Raw genomic sequence first — 22335 nt, 5'->3', positions numbered from 1 at the left:
TATACATGCTCCCCAATGTTCATAGCAGCACTATTTACAATAGCTAAGACATGGAAGCAACCTAAATGTCCATTGACAAATGAATGGATAAAGAAGTTGTGGTGTATTTATACAATGGAATACTACTCAGTCATAAAAAAGAATAAAATAACGCCATAAGCAGCAATATGGATGGACCTGGAGATTGTCATACTAAGTGAAGTAAGCCAGAAAGAGAAAGAAAAATACCATGATATCACTTATATGTGGAATCTAAAAAAAAAGACCTGAACTTATTTACAAAACAGAAACAGACTCAGATATAGAAAACAAACTTATGGTTACTGGAGGGAAGGGGTTGGTGGGATAAATTGGGAGTTTGGGATTTGCTGATGCTAACTACTATATATAAAATAGATAAACAACAAGGTCTTACTGTGTAGCACAGGGAACTATATTCAATACCTTATAATAGCCTATAATGAAAAAGAATATGAAAAGGAACATATATTAATATTGTGTGTGTGTATGTGTATGTGTGTGTATGTGTGTGTGTATATATATATATATACACACATATATATATACATATATATATACGTATATATATATATATGTATATATATAAAATATATATATCACTATGCTGGTCTCCAGAAATTAACACAACATTGTAAACTGACTATACTTCAATTAAAAAAAGAACAAGTATTAATATAGTTTATCTGCATTTCATGAAGGCATTTGATGAATTCTTTCACAAGATCTTTGATACTACATTAAAGAGATACATTCCAGAAAAATATATATTTGTTTAATATGATAAAAATAAGAAATAAATCAAACTTTTAATTCTATAGTTTGAAAGTCAAAGCTTCGCACTGGTTAGGTCAAGCACCCTCTGACTAGCCATGCTGGACTATTCTGTAAATGATTCAATGGAGTGACCAGAAACCTAAAATTGAAGCCATATGGAAACTTACTGTGCATATTAAATTGTGTGTAGCAGTGTTAACAGCATCTTGATTTGTGGCTGCAAGTAATAAATGAATTACATTAATTTTGTAGCTGCAAGCTAATTTCTCCAGAATTACTTTTTAATAACCAAGCATCATGTTCGCTGGTAAGATTTAAATACATTTAGGAACAAATTTGTAGACTTTTAAGTAATGCTAGATTATCATTTTGAAAGCTTAAGAGTTCATTTACTATTTCCCCTAACACCAGATTTTTAGACAGGAAACGATTTTGCTCAAGCTGGATAACTTGGTTGATAAACAATGGTTGTGTAATTACTCAGTAGCAGTCACCCTCCCAGTACAGCCAGGTGGGAACTGGCTTGTTAAAAGTATTTTTTTCCTATTTTATAGGTGATTTGTCTTTATCATACAGCTTATCATTTTCTCTCCCCTGCTGGTTTGAAACCAATCATGCTTTCCTGTTAGTGCAAAACTTTGAAGATTATGGCTGGTTGTCTCCAGTGAGGCGGTTCAGTTTGGCGGGGGAGACTGCAGGTTCCCTTGGATAGCATTTTCATCCTACTACTTCTCAACTGTGTGACCCTGGGCTGGATTTTGTGCCTCGGTTTCCTGAGGAGGTCAATAATATTATGTGTCCCCCTGGTTGCTCAGAGGAGTAAATGAGAAAGTACACATGAAGCACGTAAGTGAGACCTGTTTCAAAGAAGCCTCATTTGCTTGAGCTACTGTAATTCTCTGGGAGGGACACAAAGCTCATGGGGAGACTGAGGTTGCTGGTCAGGCAGACCTGGGGTGAATTCCAGGTCCCACCATTTCTTGCTTGGACAAGTTGCTTCACTGCTCTGAATCTAGGTCTCCATCTGTAAAATGACATTCTCATACCAAACTCATCTCCCTGCGCTGTTGAGACCAATATATAAGATGAAATGAAACATAGTGCTGGTCGTGTAATAGTTTCAATAAACATTCATTAATATTGATTCCCTTCCTCTTCCATGGGAAGTAGCGGGTGGGGTCGCAGCTAAGTCAAATGGCCCATTTCTTCTTAGGCTCCGTGTCAAAGACGACCTGTGACAATAGGGAATAGTGGAATGAAACCTCTACACTTACAAATAATATAATATATGTTTATATATGACTTTCAAAATGTATTGTATTATTTTGGCTACAGATTTTTCTTCCTAATTATTTTTGATATTGAATAATATTAAAATTAGTTGGCCTTCCCTGAATAACGCAGACTGGCAATGAAAGGAGGAGATAAAAAAAAAGGGAAAGCTAGCTTGTACTTAAAAAATAGTGCTATGGGTAATCTGCATGTAAGTAATTGGAACTGTATCATTAACAATGTTCAACTATTTCACAAATAATAACAATAATTATTACTTATTGAGCACTTGTCATGTGCCAGATATGCTGAGTGATTTACATACAATATCTAATTAAATCTTCCCCTAAATGCTCTCAAGTAATTGTTATGGTTCTCACAATTACAAATAAGGATACTGATGGTTAGAGAGGTTAAATAAATCACTCCAGTCACTTCCTCAATTGCTTGTTCAGCTTAAGTGATAGAATGGTGTCGAGTGGTCAGTTTTGGCCTTTTCTCGTTACCATCTGATTTCATGACACAGAACTTTACAACAAAGAACTTTTAAAAACTTTATAGCAATATTGTTCCAACATCTTGTAATTAGGAACCATGTTTTAGGCTTGTCTGCATGGTCTTTAGTAATCCTATCCAGAAATCAGTGGCCTGGTTTTGTACAGTTATGCAACATCTCCTGCAGTAATTCTGAGAGGAATCTGGGATAATAACTCCAAATACAAACAGAGAACTTATCCTATGGAATATTTAACACTGGAGAAAGACTATACTTGGAGGATACTATCAGCACTCTAGTCTTACTCTTTCCTTTTTAGAAACTCACACTCACAGATGGAGCCATTCATGCCCCTAAGTCTGCAGCTGCAGCTCAGACCTCTCTCCTGAACTCTAGGCTTAGAGAACTGCCTACTACATAGCTGGACCGTGACTATCCACGAAGTGCTTAACCTCAACAAGTTAAAAGCTGAGGGCCTCAAAACTTCCTCATCCCAACCTGCCTGACCCAAGCCACAGATGTATAATTGTTCTTCCTCAGTTTCCAGGTCCAGGCAGTATGTCCTATGATTTCTCTCTATTCATCACCCTTTAGGTCTCTCCTCTGCTTTCTATCCATCCCACTGTCTTCTTTCACTGGAGCTATCTCCTGATCAGTTCCTGGGTTCTGGCTGCACCTCTCACTTTGCCATCACAGTGATACAAATGCAAATCTGCTGATAGACTCCTCTGTGTAAGAGTCTTCAGCTGACTCCGCTGCAGACCTGCTGTGCTGTGGCCTTGGCCAGCTAATCCAGGCTCACTTCAGACAAATCCCGCCTTTCTCCAAACACTACCATCAAATTGGACTTGCAATTCTGAAAGTGATTTGCACCTTCCCCCTTCCTATGTGACGTTTCTGCCTGAAACTCACTTCTGTTGCTTATTGGGGGTTCCCAGTAAGTAACATCCCTTCCCCTTCAAATCCAATTGCTTAATAAGATAAGAAACAAGGCAGATGGAAGTTCAAAGATCAATTCTATAATTGAGAAAGTTAAGGTCAGAGAATGTTGCTTAGAGTGTGAACTAAATGAATTTGCTAACTCAACCCTAGAAATGGACAGACTGTTTCGATAATCACAAAAGACCCTGGACCACTGCAGGCCCGCAGAGAGCAGACTGCCTGGAAAGAAGGAGGAGCCGAGCCAAGCAAGCCCAAGGTTCTTTCCCAATATCTTTCCAATCAGATTAAGATATTCCTTCCCTGGAGAGGAGGTTCAGGAGATTAACGAGAGGCCAAGAAGGTCATACTTCCATCTGGATGGAAATAGCAGGAGCGGAAAAGCAGCACCCCCACCTCACACCTCCTCACACTGGTCCGCCTGTGAAATGTCTCTGACTCACCCTGGCCCAGCCCAAGTGTCTCCTCTGGAAAATTCCTCAACCTGCCTCCCCCGTGGCTCTGCCTCCATTTGTGTCCCCCCCCGCCCCAACTAAAGTTTTTGATTTATTCATTTCTATTTATCTATGTGTCTATCTTGTGTCTTGGACTCCCTGTTCTTGGAGAGCAGTGTCTTTTTCATTTTTATATCGTCCACACCTAATGCAGTGTCTGAAAAATAATAGTTTAGTAATAGATGTTTGTTGAATGAAATGCGTGCTCTTTTGGCCTTAATCATTCAGGCTCCAAGAGAGCAGGGACCACACCTAGTCTGCTCACCCCTGTGTCCAGCCCCTTCCGGCACCCTCTTCACAGCACCTGGTACAGGAAGGCACTACTGAACAGTCTTCTTGGGAGAAGTTCTCATAAGCACCCTCACCACACCAGGAACTCCACAAGACTGGGGAGCTTGTCTCTTCCTATGTCACTGTATCTTCACGGCCCAGAACAGGGAAGGACACATCAGAGCAAGGACACAATAAATAATTATTGAATAAACAACTCCTCTCATTGAATACTCCACTTTTCTGCCGCGGTTGAGACAGAAAAATATATCAGCCAAGACCCATTATTTGGGGGCTTTTTGAAGGCATGGAGCAATTGCCAAAGTGGTGTCCTAGTGTTTTGCAAGGAAGGTTGGTAATATTTCCATTCCTCTCTCCATAGGCCACTGAGTCACAAACTAATTGAAATATATGTCTATAGAGCCCTGAAATATCCAACGAGGAAAGTGAGAATCTGGTACATATTTCTTTCTGCCCTCTATTCTAGTTCTCCCAAGGTGCTGGTCAGTCTACATTCCCGTCTAGATCCTCTTTGAGGTGACATGGGATCCCATTGCATAGTCACCCAGTGGGAAACTTGCAACTCTCTAGATGCAGTAGAGAATAAAATATAACACAGTTTACAAGCCTGGTTGCAGGCATCTCTAGAGCTTGTGTTCTCTGGCTTTTTCATACATTTATTCCACCATAGGTATCTTCCAGATCAGGGGCTTCCCAATGTCTTTCACATTTGATTTCATAAAATATGCATTATTCTCTCTGTGTGTGTGTGTGTGTGTGTGTGTGTGTGTATCTGAAGCAAAATTTCAGATGAACTAGTACGACTTACTGTGTGTGAGGGACTCTTTTTTATTCTATTAAAAATATACTGATTAAGTGTATTCGACTAAAATTGTATCATAACATACAACCTGGATCTAACCTGTACTTTGAAAAATATTCATATTGTTCAGATTTAGCAGGAGTTAAGATGTTTATACCACATTAGTAATAGAAATAATAGCTGGTTCCATCAGCTTCTTGCTTGCTTTGAATCAGAGAGTGGGCAAAGCACTTTTCACAAATGACTGCATTTCCTCTTCACAGCCCTATGACATATGTGTTATTATTCTCACTTTAAAGGTGAAAATATGAATCTTATGTGGTTGCTCAGTGTCAGTTGTTGCATATGAAAAGACTACGCTGCTTTGCCTTTGAACTGAGATTATTCTGTAATGAAACTAGAGTTTGTATCCCTAATTACAATCAATGAATCAAGAACTTAATGAGTGCATGCACTGGAGGGACATGAAGAGGATTAAACATTGCCCCTGCTCACATGGAGAATACGATCTAATCAAATCCTTAACTTAAATAGCAATTTATGGCCTAAATAAGATTCTGAATATAGCATAGTATCTAGACAGTGAAAATGTGTTGACAGCTATGTGATTGAAATAATAGAGCTGTGACTTCAGAGTGGCATGACGTCACTATAGACTTCATGTAAGAGGTGGCTTTGAAGTACACATGAATTTGAGATGGTAAAGAACAGAAATGAGGACTCTCAAGTAAGCGGAACAATGCAAGATACAAAGGTGGATGGGTGGGCAGTAAACAGGTTCAACCAGGGATGCATTTCTGTAGAGCAGAGGCTGCCAAACTTTGCTTTTCAGAGAAATCTCAGGAGCTGGGGCAGGGGTTGGGGTGTCTGGGTTTTTGGCCCTCCACATCTATCTTCACAAAGGTAAGAAACAATTTCACATGTATGCTGGCTCCTAAGATATCATTTGAACAAAGTGTACTGATGCTTCAAAAAAAAGTGAGAACCCCTGATATAATGAAATAAGTCATTGGATTGGAAAAGTGGACTAGATAGCCCATCCGTAAGGCCTCGGGTACCAACTAAGGGGCAAAAATCTGAGGACTGGCTTTGTCCACTTATAACCATTAGCTCTGTGCCCATGGGCAAGTGACACGACTTTGCTGATTCTGTTTCCAGAAAAATAAGAATTATAGGAATTATTACCTCATGGTAAGATCCTAGAACTAAATAAAGTGAGTATGTGGAAAGTGTTTTGTAATTCTAAAGTTCTATATGATGTCAGCAGTTGTTTTTACTTTTGATATAAAAGACATAGACAAATAAAAAATTAAATGCATTTTATCATTGATAAGATAGAAAATGAGACCCATGAGAAATGTTACTCCAAGGGATTGGTGTGCTGGAGTAAGGAAATAAGAGAAATATTTAATATCATTTATTTCTACAAAATGCTTTTCATATTCATACTCATTTAGCCAAAAAAGACTCAGAGAGTTTATTCACAAGAAGCTGCAGGAATGTCCTGAACAGTGCTGGCAGGAGGGGCAGTGTTTTGGAGAGTGTTTTATTATGACGTGTTAAGTTTTAGAGGACAATGGGATGGATATCCAAGGTAAGACGTTTGGTGGGCTGAAGTGCAGATCTGGTAGTTTTCATGTACCGGGCACAGGAGGAGGAGAAATAAGGTCTGCGAGACAAGGAGGAGGTGCAGAGGGCTGGGTGCTGAGGAAAGGTGAGAGGAGAAAGAGCTGTAAGGAGACAGAGAAAAGCTAGCAAAGTGTGAGGAAACTTCCCACAATAGCTCGGGAGGGCAAGGGCAGCCAGAGAGAGCAAAGGGAATACGGACTGAATAACAAACAAGTCGTTGCACAGCAGTATACCGTGTTACTTCTTACGCTCCTTATTTTACCAGAAACTGAGAATCTGCAAAGCCGTGTTACTTGCCCAGGGGCACAAAGCTAATAGATGTAACTAGACAGGTTGGGACCTCAGACTTACACCCTTGGGTGATCTTCCACATCTCCTTAGTTGGCACCCAGCGCCTTGTATAATGAGATCTCTGGTCCACTTTTCCAGCCTCAAATCCCAATTCTTTTTATCAGTGTCTTTTACACACTTTTCCCTTTTTATTATTTATCTATTCTTCACCTTCCTCCCGCGAACCCGGGACTCTGCCGCCTTCCTTGCCACGTGGCCTGAGGACGCCCAATGGGCTGGCGGAGCCGCACCCCTTCCTCCCGCCGCTGCCCCTCCCCGGGGGCCCCACGGAAGCGCGCATGCGTGCGGGGCGGGGCTCTGGCTGCTGGGCTCGCCACAGCTTCCTGACGGCCGGCGGAGAGCTCTTTTTTCTTTTTAAACATCAGTATGCTTTGATGGCTTAGGAATAAATATTAAAACATACGCGACCTCAGATGGTAGAGGTGGAGGAAGGACTACAGCAGATCCAAAAGCAGGTGCCAGAAGAAGGTGAGACATTCCGTGTCAGGTGCTTACTGAAGAACTCTGTCTAGGAAGGGAAGAGAGCCGGAGTCTCGGTGGGGGCTTTAGAAGGAAGAAAGGTGCTTTGTTGTTGTTTTGTTGTGGTTTCTCCAATTTGGGAAGAAAGTCTCATATACACTGCCGGGTCTCTGCCTCATGGTATATTAAAGCATTGTTCTATTTAGTTATAGCAAATATGTTTAGGATGAGAGGATCCTCCCCTTCCTATGCTCCTGGTATATCGCTGCTCATAGGAAGAACTTGAACCTTGTCCCAATTTGATTTCCATTGGGAACCTGATTAAGAAATAGAGTTGCCGTTAGAAAGGGGGGACACCCTCACGAAGAGGGAATGTCTCAGATGCATTGAAGACAACTCAATAACAGGTCCAAGGAGAGACAAGATGCGGCAGCTTTGAGTGTAGCATGAGGTGATGCTTGAACCGACCCTGACCCAGCTCCCTGGGTGGTTGAGTGCCCTGGGACCAAGAGGACTGAGTGGTTAAAGCAAGAGACCCTTATCAGGAGCTCAAGCACTCTACCTTCTCTTCATAAGAACATGTTTTCCCTTAGAAGCCAGAGACTCAGAGTCAGGAGATGAGAGAAAGCATTTTCAAGGGAGAGCACAGATGCCCAGAAGACATTTGATGGAGGTTAGAGGTGGTGGCCAGGGGAGCTACTGGAGTACAGAATTAGCCACAAGATGCTTCATAGGAGGTGGCATCAGCATGGACAATCTGAATATGGGGACATGACCAAGAAAAGGCACAGTTAGCATGAGGAATGGTAGATGAAACCCTCTCCTTTCATGCCTTCAAAACACAGAGAGCGAGAGGCCTGAAATCATGCACTTTGCCAGGGGAGTAAGGAGGACTGGACTTAAGAACAAACCTACCTAGAATCTACAGGCTGAGGGAGCAGCATAAGAGACCATTTGGTAACATGAATGTATGTAATCAAAGAGGAAAGAGATAGTAGAAACAGAAAAAAGTAGAAACAGAAAATAAAAAAGAATACTTGGGAAAAGTATAAGATCTCAGGGAGGAGAAGAAGGAATTGGACAGCAGAGTTAAAGGCATTGGTCTTGGGAAGAGGAAAGCAAACCTGGTCACACACAGCTGGGAGGTTATGGGGCTCACTGTACTAAAAAGAAAATAAGCTAAGACAGTCTCTTACCTGGTAGACTGAACTCTCTAGGTAAGGCAAGTGATGCCACAACAGTGTCATGTTGGAGGCCAGGGGCAGTGCAGTGTGGAGAGATCAGTGTGATTCAAGACAGTGCCTCAAGGGACATTGAAGGATGGATGTACTGCAGCAGTGGTCCGGGAGAAGTCTGATATGCAGGGTATCTCATTAGCAACAGATGGAAGACATGTCCTGGAACAATGTTTCCCTCCTGAACTGTCAAGAGGATTTTTAAAACAATTAAAAGCTATATTGAACACCTATGATGCGCAAGGCAGAGTGCTGAGGTACTCCACACAGTGTATAAAATGAGGTCCAAGCTCTTGAGGCTTCAGATTTTAGAAGGGGAGGCAGGGCAGAGACTGCTGGGTACCTCACCAACATCCATTTTCTCCTTCTTATTTACAGGACCTGATTTTATTCCAGGCGGCAATATACTCTGATAAGAAGGATATATTTCCCAGCTGCTCCTAAATCTGGAGGTGGTCAGTGAGATGTAAGTAGAAGTCATTGAGTGGGACTTTCATAAATATTTTCTAAAGGGGTCTGATCAGGTGGGCGGGACATCCTTTTGCCATCCCCTTTCCTTCTTCTTAATTGGAATGAGGGTACAATGGCTGGAACTCCAGCAGCCATATTGGGCCATAAGGTGAATTTGAGAATGGAAGCCCCATACTAAGGTTAGTGGAGTAGAAAGGTAGAAGGAACCTAGGCCTCTGGTGCCCCCGTGCAACCATACAAGTCCTGCATTGCCTACCACTTCTTTTATATGAGACAAATGCATCTTTATTTTGTTGAGACCACTTACATAGAATAAATAAACATATACTAATCCTGATAAAGTAGAAAAGACAAGCTTTCAAGAAGTTAAATATAAGATTCACATAAATCAGCTCAAAAGAAGAGATGCCTAATTAGTTTGAAAGACAGTAATTAAAAGGGTTCAGAAAAGAGAAAGACCTCTCATCCTCTCGTGCTGAGAGGTGAGGGAAACATGAGGTCAGGAAGAGAGCAAGGAGCGAAGGTATCCTGACTTCAGGCCTTCTGGGTGCTGTATGCTATCTCACTGAGGCAGTAATAAGAGGTTATTGGTGAGGCAGGATCTTGACCCAGATCTATCTGACTCCAACATTTCCTGATCCTAAACTATCCTCTCTATACTATACTATCCTCCCTTCCATTGGAGTGATACCTTAAAAGGTAGGATTCTGCAGTGCATGGCATCTGTGATGCTGGTATATGAATGAATAATTCATAAGATTTTTCAGGATTGCAGTCAATGGGGAACAGGGAGGACCCTGCTGGGGAAGAGAACTGACACTATGCCCTCGATGAGTGTAAAGGGGGCCAGCTGGGTGATTCCCATGCCGGGGTCATCCGTGGGATCCAAAGGATGATTAAGCCACAGAGATCAGTGCCACACACCCTACTCACACACGACACTGCAGTATCCTGGGTTCCCTCAGTCAACTGAAGGAGAAAGCACACATCAGATTTGTGCATCCAGATTATGGAAGAAATTTCATTATCTCTGGGGTTTGTGCCCTAAAACCCCTCTCTTGCTCGAATTCCTTGTGAACAAAGCTCTGAGATGAGACGCCGCTTCTGAGCTCCTGAACGTTCGCTTCTTCCCCCAGACATTCAGCCAGCTGCTTTTCTTCATAGCTCTCCCATATTGCCAGAAAGGAGACGGGAGAGTGCATCTCCTGTTGCAATCCCTAGTTCCAACCTGAGCTGTGACCCTGGAAAGATTTTGTGGTTTTCAAAGGCTGTCTGGGCCAACAAGACACTGAACAGGCGCTATGCGGGTCACCTTGGACCAAGGGTTGGGGGACGCCGCACCCTTTCTTCTAATGACTAAACAGAACTGCCTTAAATTGCTGTTTTGGTTTGTTTTGTTTTTGTTTTTTAAGCAAAACATTCCTCTAGTTCCAGATGCTTCCTCACTTTCTTGCTGTTTACTGAGGGTGAGCAGTGATTAGACTTAAGCGTCTGAGGGGCCTTAGAAAGGCCGGGCAATCCTGGACACAGTCCCAGGGAGGGAAGGTGTACTGCGTGAAAGCGAGGAAGCAGCCGCGAACCACTCCCGTGTCCGCGACAGACGGGGGTCAGGCGGCTCTCTGCCTTAGGCAAACTTCTCTCCATCCCTGGAGGGCACACTTCCAACTCTTCCCCTGACTCCTTTGCCCTTGCCCGCATAGAGTTTGAAGAGGCAGGAGCTAATAACACACCCGCTTTCTAAGCGTGTCCATCGCCCGCCGAGTTCCGCACCGGCAGCCGCTGGCCCCCTTGCCCCTCGGAGCGCGGAGGGCGTTCGCCCCGCAGGCCCGGGCGCTAAACGCGGGGGGAGCTGAGGGACCGGGGACCCCGCGCGTCTCGTCCTCGGCTCAAGAAGCTCCGCCAGCCGCGGAGGAGCAGGACGGGGCAGCTTGTAGCCGAACTTGAGCAAACTGGCGCTGCTGCCGCCACGCGTCCCTCATCGTGGCAGACGACGCGGGTGAAGGGGAGACCCCTTTTCCGTCCCTCGGGGCCTGGCCACCAAGAGGTCGCCTCCTCCCCGGTTCGGGGCAGCGTATGCGGGGCCCGCCCGCTCCCCGGGCGGCGCAGCCGTTTCTCAGGCGGGCAAGACCGGCGCGGAAGCCACGGCCCCCGAGCCCCAGGGCGCCCACTGCGGGCCGGAGCCGGGCAGTGCAGCCTGGGTCCCGGCGCCCCGTGATTGCAGGCGACAGGAAGCCGCCTCCACCACCTCCCCGCGCCTCCCGCGAGGCGCAGTCGGGCCTGCGCCGGCTCAGGAGATGCCCGCGGGGCGCACAAGTGGGAGCAGCCGAGGAGCGCGGACCCCCTGCCCCGGCCCACCAGATCCGCGCCGTCCCGTCACCCTTGGACCGGTTTCTACTGGCCTCACCGGCCTTCGCAGCTGTCCCCCTCCTCCCCCGGGAGGCAACCTGCGCGCCAGGGCATCTGGAGGGAGGTCACTGCCACCACCTTGGTTTTTATTTTAGAAGGGGCTCAGTTCTGCTTAAGAGGGTGAGCTCCCCAGCGCTATTCAAGTAGGTTTTGGGTGGCCTTTCAGCAGGAAACTTATAATCACACAGAATTTAGCCTCTAATCGGCCAGACTTATTTAAACGGCGCAGAGTAAAACCTTCCATTTTTAACATCCACTCTGGTGTTTGCTGGAAATTTGCCACCGAATTTCGGCTCGAGCTGAAGGTTACCAGGATTTATCATTGTTTCCCCAGGATGTTTAACCCTCATGGGCACCTCTTCTTTCATTTAAGATACTTAAAAAAAAAAAAAAAAATCTTGTAAGCGCTTTGGCCATTTTGTTTAAGAAATTTGTTTTATCTCGTCCGGTTTTGAAATCCAGAAATATTTCTGAAATCGGGAGGAGGGGGTGTTGGAGACAAAAAGCAGCTGTGTACCAGGAAATAAGAAGTATCATGCAAAAATATCACAGCTAATAGATGTCCTTTACGAGTGGAAATATCTATGTTTAATTGCTTCAAAAATGTGGGTGGAAAAACACAGTTGTACATTGTGATAACAAACCTGTACAGATCATTTCTGAACAATACAAAACAAGTGCTGAAATTTTTTTCTTTAGGATTGAAATAATTGTTCCAAAATTATGACACCACCTACCCAAATATCGTGTTGCCCCCATCTGCAAATCCTTAAAGAGGAATAGTTACCAACTGACTGCATTTAGATTCATCCTTAATAAAAAGAAAATTGCATAGCTTTTTATACTGTTGTATATCCTCAAATGCATCTTCCAGTATCACTGTCAGCTTAGTGTTATTCTCGATATTAAATGTTCAGTTTTTCAGAGATACATAATATAGAATTCCTAATAATTATAAACACATCATTTTATTCATCTGATTTTAATAACATGCATTTTTATAATTACTGTACAACTGAAATAGACATTGAGTTATGCTGTGTGCCTGTCTTTATTCAACAGTCTATTCTTAGACACCTTGTTCAAACAAATTAAGTGAATTTAAAGAAAATAAAACGTGAAAAAAAAAATCCTTCCAGTAGAAACAGAATCACAGTGCTTTACAGACAAAAGGAAAGGAAAAGAAGTTCTCATACAAAAAGAGATTTATTATTACATAGAAAATTCTCACAATAGTTGAAACACACTCCAGAAACTAGTAAACACCTTAGATAGAGTTGTGCCAATTACTCAGCCCACAAGCATCTGCTTTGTCTTAATTAGACGGGGGAGGTGAATGACCACTGTTTATTTTCATTTTCCTCATTAATTATGAAAAACTGCATTTAATTCATCTTGCATGGTGAGAGATTGGCTGCGCAGATGTAAGTCGTAAGGGAAGTGGCTGTCGGTGGGCAACCTGAACATGGCACCCTGCCCAAGGGGACCCCTGGGTGGCACTGCACAGTAATGCATGCCGTAATTGTAATTTTTGCCATAGTCCAAGGTTTCTTCTTGCTTCAGGGAAAATATCCCATTATAGTTAATTGGGGGAGGACTTAAGGGACCTTCAAACTGAGGGCTGGCACACTCAGGGGAGGTGCTCTCATAGAAGGATTCATATGCACTGCAATAATTGTAGGGTTTCATGGACTTGGAATTATCAAGAGTTCCATGCCCTGGGGGAGTGGTGAGCTCAGGGCTGTGGTAGGGTGGGTAGAAGGTAGAGTAGGGTGACCTTGTGTGGTGCGCAGCCTCCCCGCCCTGACCCATCAGGAAACTCCTGGCATTGAGCTGCAAGCAGCCTGCCACCAAGTTTGTAGTTGGCTGAGAAAGACCTTTGCATAAGTTTTGGACGAAAGTGAGCAGATCAGGTCTCTTGCCGATTCTCAGGATTTCAGAAAGTGCCCAGATGTAGTTTTTGGCCAGTCGTAAAGTTTCTATTTTGGACAGTTTTTGGGTTTTAGAATAACAGGGGACCACTTTTCTTAAATTGTCCAGAGCGTCATTGAGGCCGTGCATCCTGTTCCTCTCGCGCGCGTTAGCTTCCTGTCTCCTGAACTTGACCCTCTCCAGTCGGAGCTTGGTCGTCTTTTTTTTCCTAAGACCCCTCCTTCTGGGCAACCCATTTTCATCTTCCTCTTCCCTGTCTTCCTCCTCTTCTTCTTTCTCAGTCTCTTCTCCAGGGGCCCTTTTGATGCTTTTTCCTCGAAGGACAATCTGTTTGGAAAAGCTTTCTGGTTTCTTAATTTGCTTCTGGTCCTCGCATTCTCTAGAAAACTTTCTGCACATCTGGGATTCTGGCATTACAACAGACTCATCAAACGGTAGTGTTAACATGGTTCTCTAATCTTAAATTACCTGAAAAAATGCCAGCACAATATTTAAAGTGTTTTCATATTTCAAGTTTATACACTTAAAACATATTTAATGACTTAATCATAAGAATACAAAAACATGAGAAAAAGACTAATTCCAGGACTAAATTTTTTACATTAAATAAAAATTTTGAGTTTGTGCAGACTAGTAATTATAAAAACATTGACACATGCAATAGGATTAATTTATACAGGCAAATTATCAAAAGAAAAGAAAATATGAAGCATTTATTGTAGTACCACCAACATCTCCATTTTTCTCTTTGATTTTAAACTGGTTTTTAATACACAAAAAGGACCGTGGAATTTAAGCAAATGCAAAACATGATATAGCAATGCAGAATTTCATTAATTCCAGTTCCCCTGAGTGCAAAATGAGAAGAGACACCAGTTTTTAAAATTAAAGTGCTCTCTCTCCATTAGCTGACAAATTTGTGGAGGTTTATTTTTTAGAAAGAAAATAAGCCTTAACTTTATTTGCTGTGCTACATAACTGTGAATTTAGATAAGTGGCTGTTGGAATCTACACATTTAAAGAAAAGATTAATCAGAGCCAATTTAAAAACTGATTTATTTCTGATCAGTAAAGAAATATGTAAAAGAGCACTATTTTTCCAACCCTCACCAAAAAAAGGAGGGGGGAGGATTAGGCTAATTTGGAATAAACTCTATAAATAAATTTTAAAGAATCACTGGCATTTTTTTTGAAATCAAAGAAAATGTTGAGACTGCTTTTACAGTTTAAAATTTTCTAAATGTAATTGTCTGTTTACTGCTATTCGAATCATCCTGGACAGAAAACACTCTCGTACTGTTTTTGTTCTGTGAGCCACGGAAGTCTCCCTCTAGCTAATATCTGACAGGAACGGTCCAAGGATTCTGACTGCAATTGTGCACGTGTGTTCAGAATCCCGAATGAAAGGGGAAAATAATTTGTGTTTCAAATGCAATTTTGGCTTTCGTTTGGTGAAGCAGCAAGTATTTTCATTTAAAGTCTTCAAACAAATAGGCACATTAAAACAGAGACTTTTTAATTTAACAATCTCCAGCTTCTTCACATACACACACACACACACACACACACACACACACACACACACACACAACTCTTAGTAACGTCCACATACTTGCAGTGTTACAAAATAGCAGTGAAAGTATGTGACAATTACATCATAAGAATGAAATATGATAAGAAGTTATAGATGACAAAGAGCATATCAATACTATAAGACAGCGACACTGTATCTTTAAATACTTGCATGCAAAGCCAGCATCAATTGAAGTATATCTTTATTTATATTACCTTAGGTTTTAATTTCATTCAATAATCAGTTTTCATTTTGGATCTTCCAAATCTTTTCAGGCTGAGTGTCGCATCGTCTCCTGGAGTCTCTAGATCTGTGTATATCTGCACTATCTCATTGATCTCAAAAAAGTGACATTGATGCCAACTGCCAGAGCTGGTACCCATGCCATCTGCTAGTGACGTCACAGGGCAGAGAGAACCATGTGATCCTCTCTCTTGGGACCTTCATTCTGCACTGATCATCTGGCATCCCTGTAAGTGGGTACCAGCATTCATGCATCAACACAGAAGGTTAGACTGATAGAAAAAAAGCTGCACCAGCCTCTCACATACAGTAGGTGCGTTTCTCCTCGAGCTGCTTCGGCTTCACTGGCAGTCTGTAGAAATTGCTGTGTTAGTGTTCAGTTTCGCCCTGCCAACGGTGCAACTATTAGGTAGTCGTTAATATTCCGTTCATTCACAAGGTGGGCTTTTGTGTGAGCAAGAGGTTTTTTGTGGTGGTGGTTGACGATGTTTTGTAAAGATCACCATCCCAGTTGTGCACCTGGGTACCCAGGGAAGGAAAGCCGTGGAAAGGAGCTGAAATCAGGAAAATGGTCTTGAGATGCTTAACCAAACTAAGATTTGTGTAAGCGAACGGGGATCAACAAAGGTCTCCTTATTTCCTTGTTTTGTTTCATGGCATGTAACTTACGGGTGTGTGTCTGTGTGTTCTCTTATTAACATGTAAGACTTCTACGCTTCCTAAGAATTTGGAATAAAAGAACAGTTTCTCCATCTGGGGTCTGTGAAAGACATCCTCAGATGCTCCCCTTTCTACACTTGCTGGTATCTTTCAGCAACTTTTCAGAGAGATTCTTTGTGTATGTGTATAAAATGCAGACAATTGTTAAGTCCACCGTGAAAGGTTTCAAACTACATTTTTGTGTCCTTTACCAAAAGTCACAACTTCACTCTCTTATTGTCCCTCTCTTTATAGCCTTAACTGGCTTGTTCTTCTTCATTTCATTTCATACACAATAAACACGAAAATGATCACTTAGGTTTTTGTTTTTCTCTCCCTGGCATTCTGCTGAGTATTTTAACCAAAGGTTAGCTTTCCTGTTTTTTCCTTTTGAGCTTTCAAATTTTTTTCTTTCTCCTAAAAACCATCCCATCACATTTCTTTCCCCCTCTAGACCAACATCAGTTTAAATATCTTCTCATCCTTATATCATGTCCAGTTGTTTTTCTCTGTCAGATTTATTTCATATTTAACCCCCCCTCCACTTTTCCTTTTTGGTTTCTTAACAAAAGCAGGCTAGAAAACAGTTTAGCGAAGCTGGCAAAACCTTGCAGATAAAACGAACTGTGAAGCCAGGGGCAAACCTCATCTCCTTTCCTCTACTCTCCTGTCACTATCACCCCCGCTAAAAGTAAAGGACATTTTATTTCAGGATTGCCTGTCACCAAAGTAAAAAGTGCACTTAAAAAAAAAAAAAAACTAAAAGTTTAAAAATAGACAAACACAACCTTTGTTGTTTGACAACTGAGTAATCTCTTTCTATAAAGTGAGACAGTATGCTTTTGGTATTAAAGTAATCCCTGGCAGAGTTGTAACTGTTCAATCTGTGTTAGCATTCCCCTTATAAATCCCAGTTTTGAAAGGTTTAAAATTCTGCTGCTTTAATGCACTTTGGTTCCAAATTGGCATCGGGGGCCTCAAACTAAATGCAGTTTTCCTCTTGTCATGTCTGATTCCTGTCCCTGCTTAAAGTTACCTGACTTTGCCTGAACAGTTCTTGAAAAGATAGGGAAGTTGGCAAAAAAGAGAGTCATCCTAGTTAAAGGAGGACAGTTTTTTTCTCTCAATGGTCTGGTAAAAAAAATGCAAATTTAAAATAAAAATAAGGCTATAAACTCATAACTTAAAATAGGTAGGTGTGTTAGCCTCGCTCATGTATTTTAAAAATCAGACACACCAAAGGCATTTCACAATGTGTTGTTTAAGGAGGCAGTCCTGGTAATGGGTGCACTGGGTATATTTCATATAGCTTTTGGTTCAAAAACGACACACACTTTTTATAACAGCACAGAGAATTTCTATAGGAAGACTAGTTGCGGAATTTTGTTTGTTCTCACATATGGTTTGCTTTGTCAATGTAAAGAAGCATAAGTATCAGGGGCAATTGCACCGTATTCTAAACTTGCAAAGTCCCCAGAAGCCGCGTTGTATCACAGGCATTACAAACATAAAAATCAAAATCCAGGAAATAGATCACATGACGCATTAGTAGGAAATGATCACCAATGTAGCTCATCCCAAGGATAGATTTTATATTATATCTTTGCGACATGCAGACAAATGAGAAACAGCTTTCGCATGAAAACATTTGGGGCTGTTCTGTTCCTGCCTTTGAACATGAAATAAAAACCTGTGCTGGTGGTGGTGATGTGGCGGTGGTGGGGAACAGAATCTGGGTTGAGGTTTTCTGAGTATTAATCTATTGTTTGAGTGTCTTAGTGTTTTGTTTTGTTTTTTTCAAAAAAGGGGGAAACAAAGTTGTTATGTCAAGGTTTAACAAGGATTCAGTGTGTTTGTACAATAATCTTTCAAAAGAAATTTCGTGATGCATTTTCTGCTATAGTTCCAGATATGCAAATGCCTGTGCTGTTAATATGCATTCATCACATATACCATAACGGCTGTTCTGCTCTCTGCTAAGGAAGCATGTTAACACCAATACTCCAAACAGAAATACATTTTGAGTTGTAGACAAATACTCAGAGTGTAGGGAGTGTATTATCACCATTTCTATAACATATTTTCTCATTTCATGTCAGTCACTGCACACCAAAGTTTATGTCTATAACTCGGTTTGATATTAATTGAACTGATGGGATCTTTACTTCTGGGGCCATGACATTTTACAGTAGATTTTTTTTTAAGTGCCCAGTGTCTGTCTGTCTGCCTCTGTCTTGCCTTCACTGGGTGGATGCTCATATTTCACTTATAAAAATGACCCACAGATAATTTAGATATAATTTGACTCAGTTGTACAGCAACAGAGGCTTAAAAGTCTAAATTAAGGCCCAAGTGTTGTTATTTTTAGCATCCAGTTGGTACCTAGTGTCTTATTAGCAAATGGGAATTCTGTTGACTCTCTTTTTCACAATCCCCTCATTACTTAAGGGATCATTTTGGAACCTGACAGGCATTTTCCTCAGCTCTCCAAGAGTATAAGTCCACAGAATGTAGACCCGGGCAGAATCAGGCAGCTGAACCTCAGCACCAGAGTTTTTTCTCGCAGAAATAGGGTGCTTCCTGTGATAGATTTTGGACAGAGTTTTTCTGTTGCCTTTTTTTAAAGCTCTTAGACAAATGGCAGGGCATTCAGGGCAGCCTGGAAGCCTGTGAGCCTGCTGTGTTAATCTCTAGAGTTTTAACCCTGTGTTCCCCACTGGCTTGAAAGACCCTTAAGGCTGAGCAGGCAAGAGTGTCCCACTTTGGTTTCGCTGAAGCCCTTCAGGTTTCACTGACACTATGTTAGTTATAAGGCAAAACACAAAGCAGCCTTATTGCCCTTGAAGCTTTAAATTATAAAAATACAATTTAAACATAGATCTCAAAATACTTTGTTTATATGTACATACACGAGAATTACTTAGACTAAACAGATCATGTGGAAATAAAGCAACATTTGGATTGTTTTTTAGATTTCCTGCAGGGTGAAGACTAGACTGAATTGTACTATTGTTAGGCAATAAGATATGTCGTGTATGCCATCACGAAACACTGCAACATTCTTCTCCTTTAGCCTTTGCATAAAACAGCACTGTCGTCCTTTCCAGAAATACCTTCCATTATTTTCCTCCATCGAACATACACTTTATTTTACTAGCCAAACTGCATTCATTAAATTTATTTTCTAATTTGTTATTAAATAAAGTCATCTAAATCTGACAGTGAAAACTTCTACCAGTGTGAGAAAACCAGTCTTTTTGGACTGAGGTATTGCACTCCTAGCCATTAGTAAAGAAATGGCTTTATTAACTTTTGTGATTTTACAGTAAGAAAATATAGGTTCCCTTAGGCTTTTATAAATATTACCAATAACTTACTGTCCCTGAGCTCTATTTTTTATGATACAGAATTCAAAATCATTGTTGTATTCCAATAATATGCACTATAATCATTATTTATCAACATAGAAAACGGAAGTACAGTTTGTCTTTTTCCTGTTACATTAATCCATTTTGTAAGATTGGAGTGGGTTCTTTATGAAGAGATGCTCTTGCAAGTTTTATGTAGACTGCATCTTGAAAATCAAGATTTATGTTAGATGCTTGTATGATGACATGCAGGCTCTCTTCACGCAGGGGATTCCTGGATGGATTTCAAGAGGATCTGGAGCTTCTGAAGATCGTGTGCAAGTTTGGCATGTACGTACACATGTGCATTTTTGTAAAGAAAGGCCCTGTCAGATTCTAAAAAGTTAAGTATCACAGCAAGAATTTTGATGTCCAACTAACCTTACTTTAAATCTGATCCTGCTGTTTAATAACTATGTGTCATTCATTCATTCGTTCATTCATTTATTCATCCAGTTAACAAAGGTTTATTGAATATTTATTTTGGAGTAATTCTTGAGTCCTCTTTTTCACACCCTAAAACCAAATGTCTGCAAATCCTCACAGTTCTGTCTTAAAATGATATCCAGTATCCGACGGCTTCCTGGCAGTTCCACTACTCCTCCCCTGGCCCAGCTGCACCATCTCTCACCTGGCCTAAATGGCACCTGTGCTTTCACTCTTGGCTCCTTGCTTTCCGTACATCGTCTTCAACTCAGCATCCGGAGGCATCTGGTTACAACATGAAGCAGATTGTATTCCTCTGCTCTGAAAACCCTTCAGCCGCTTCCCCTCTCCCTCAGTCAAAGCCAAATCCTTCCAGAGGTGCAGAGGCTCCCTCTGCCCTTCCTGATCTCACCGTCTGCCACTCTCCCCTCCACTGTTCCAGCTCCCACCACGCTGCCTGTTCCTCACACTCTCAAGGCACGTTCCTACCTCAGGATCGTGGCACTTCCCCCTACCTGGAGTCACCTTCCTCATATCCCCATGGTTCATTGTCACATCCTTCAAGTCTCTGCTAAATGTTCCCTGTCAGGGAGGTCCCCTTTGACCACCCTAGTTTGTACTGTACCCCTACACCCATCCGTCCCTCCCCACCCACCTCCCACCTGTTTTGCTTTTCTCCATAGGAAGTATCACTTGCTGACACAACACGCTTACTTATGTATTGTGAGTATTAATCTACAGTTCTGGCGCCTGCTCATGAAAGGCAGTAAGTACATATTGTTGAATGAAGATGTTTGTTCCAGGCATTGGGTTAGTGATGGCTATTTGGTGGCATGTAGCACAGCCGCAGCAAGGCTGTTGGAGAGTTTACAGTGTAGATGAGGGGACAGACAGTAAATAGGTAAGCACAGAGGGGTGAAATTTACATGTTGGTGGCTACAGAGAATCATGGGAAGAGCTACTTGATCAAAGTACCTGGGAAGCTTTTTCTGAGTCATCTTTTACACTGAGACTTGAAGGCTGAACAGCAGAGGCAAGAGTGCATGTGAAATGTCTAGTGTTCTCGGAAAACCAGAAGGATCTGAGCACAGTAGGGGTAAGGATCAGATCATATGAGATTGTGTATTGGTAAGAGTTTGGAATTTATTTCACAGGAAGGCATTGGAGGGTTTCAGGCAATTTAAGATCTGAAAAGATCATTCTGGCTGTTATGAAGATAAGGGTTGGAGAGAGGCAAAGAAGAAACAGGGAGAAAACTTACAAATCCTGTGAGAGTGGACAGAGCATGAGGGGGCTGGCTGTGGCCTGGATTAAGGTGGTGGTAATGGAAAAGGAGAGAGGTGGCCTGGAAATGTATTTTGAAGTTACAGTCAACAGAACGTACTGATGAGTGGGCACAGACTAGTTGTGGAAAATATACTTAACCTCTGGTCCTGGTGATGAGGAACAGAACTCTCTCCTATGCAATCTGCTTAGTCTAAGTGCTTCATATACAGTTGACCTGTGAACAATGTAGGGCGACGGGTAGGGGTACCAACCCTCCTTGCAGTCAAAAATCCACATATAACTTACACTTGGCCCTCCAAACACACAGTTCCTTTGTATCCATGGTTTCGCATCTGAGGATTCAATCAACAGTGGATCATGTAGTACTCTATATTTACTATTGAAAAAAATCCATTTATAGGTGTACCCATGCAATTCCAACAGTGTTGTTCAAGGGTCAACTGTGCATTGTCTCATGGGATCCTTACAATAAAGTAGATGTGACTATTCCCATTGTAGTTGCTATGAAACTGCAGCTCAGAGAAGTTAATTAATTTACCCACTACTGTGCACCTTCTAAGTGACAGAATCATGATGTGGACCTAGGTCTGTCTGAATCCAAATTCTAGTTTCATAACAACTTACACTTTATAGTAAACTGCAAAGAATTAAATGATCAAATGTCAACGAACTGCCAAGAATTGTTTCTAGTACAAAATAAATCCTGAATAAATAATAAATATTAGATGAAGTAGAGAAACTTAACCATGAATCTAGTCACAAAATGAGGAATTAGCCTATTAATGTATGTGGTGACTATACACTATATTTTACTATACATTTGTCTTTTAGATCAATTTGCCCAGATGGGTAGGTCAGTAGACTGCCATATGTGACATAATCATATAACAGTGATTACAGTCATCATGAGCTTCTATGTGTCTAGAAGAGTTGAGGGTTGAGTTGTTCATTTATTCCTTCCTCCTTTTTCATTCATTCAACAAAACACTAACTTTCTGTGTATTACCACTGTTTTGAGGGGAGGTAAAGATAAGTAACAGAGAGCCCCGCCTCTCAAGGAAGTTAGAGATGAATTAGCACACAAAATACATCCAGAATATTCTAATTAAAACCAGCATGAGCTTACTG

General features: G+C 41.7%; 1 protein-coding gene across 1 annotated transcript; it reads right to left on the bottom strand.

Annotated features, from left to right (window-relative positions):
- Window positions 1-12210: 12210 nt before the first annotated feature.
- Window positions 12211-15497, bottom strand: NEUROD6 (neuronal differentiation 6). Its single transcript, XM_006187741.3, has 2 exons — window positions 15361-15497; window positions 12211-14040 (listed from the first exon to the last, which is right to left on the bottom strand). The coding sequence occupies exon 2, from the start codon at window positions 14017-14019 to the stop codon at window positions 13006-13008; it is 1014 nt and encodes a 337-aa protein (XP_006187803.1). The 5' UTR covers window positions 14020-14040; window positions 15361-15497; the 3' UTR covers window positions 12211-13005.
- Window positions 15498-22335: the final 6838 nt, after the last annotated feature.

Source organism: Camelus ferus, chromosome 7 (genome assembly GCF_009834535.1).
Source record: "Camelus ferus isolate YT-003-E chromosome 7, BCGSAC_Cfer_1.0, whole genome shotgun sequence".
Taxonomy (NCBI): domain Eukaryota; kingdom Metazoa; phylum Chordata; class Mammalia; order Artiodactyla; family Camelidae; genus Camelus; species Camelus ferus.
This window is presented reverse-complemented; position numbering and strand designations above follow the sequence as displayed.

Excerpts from the sequence above, each read along its gene's own strand:
- NEUROD6 (XM_006187741.3), bottom strand. The coding sequence starts at position 14,019 with ATGTTAACACTACCGTTTGATGAGTCTGTTGTAATGCCAGAATCCCAG.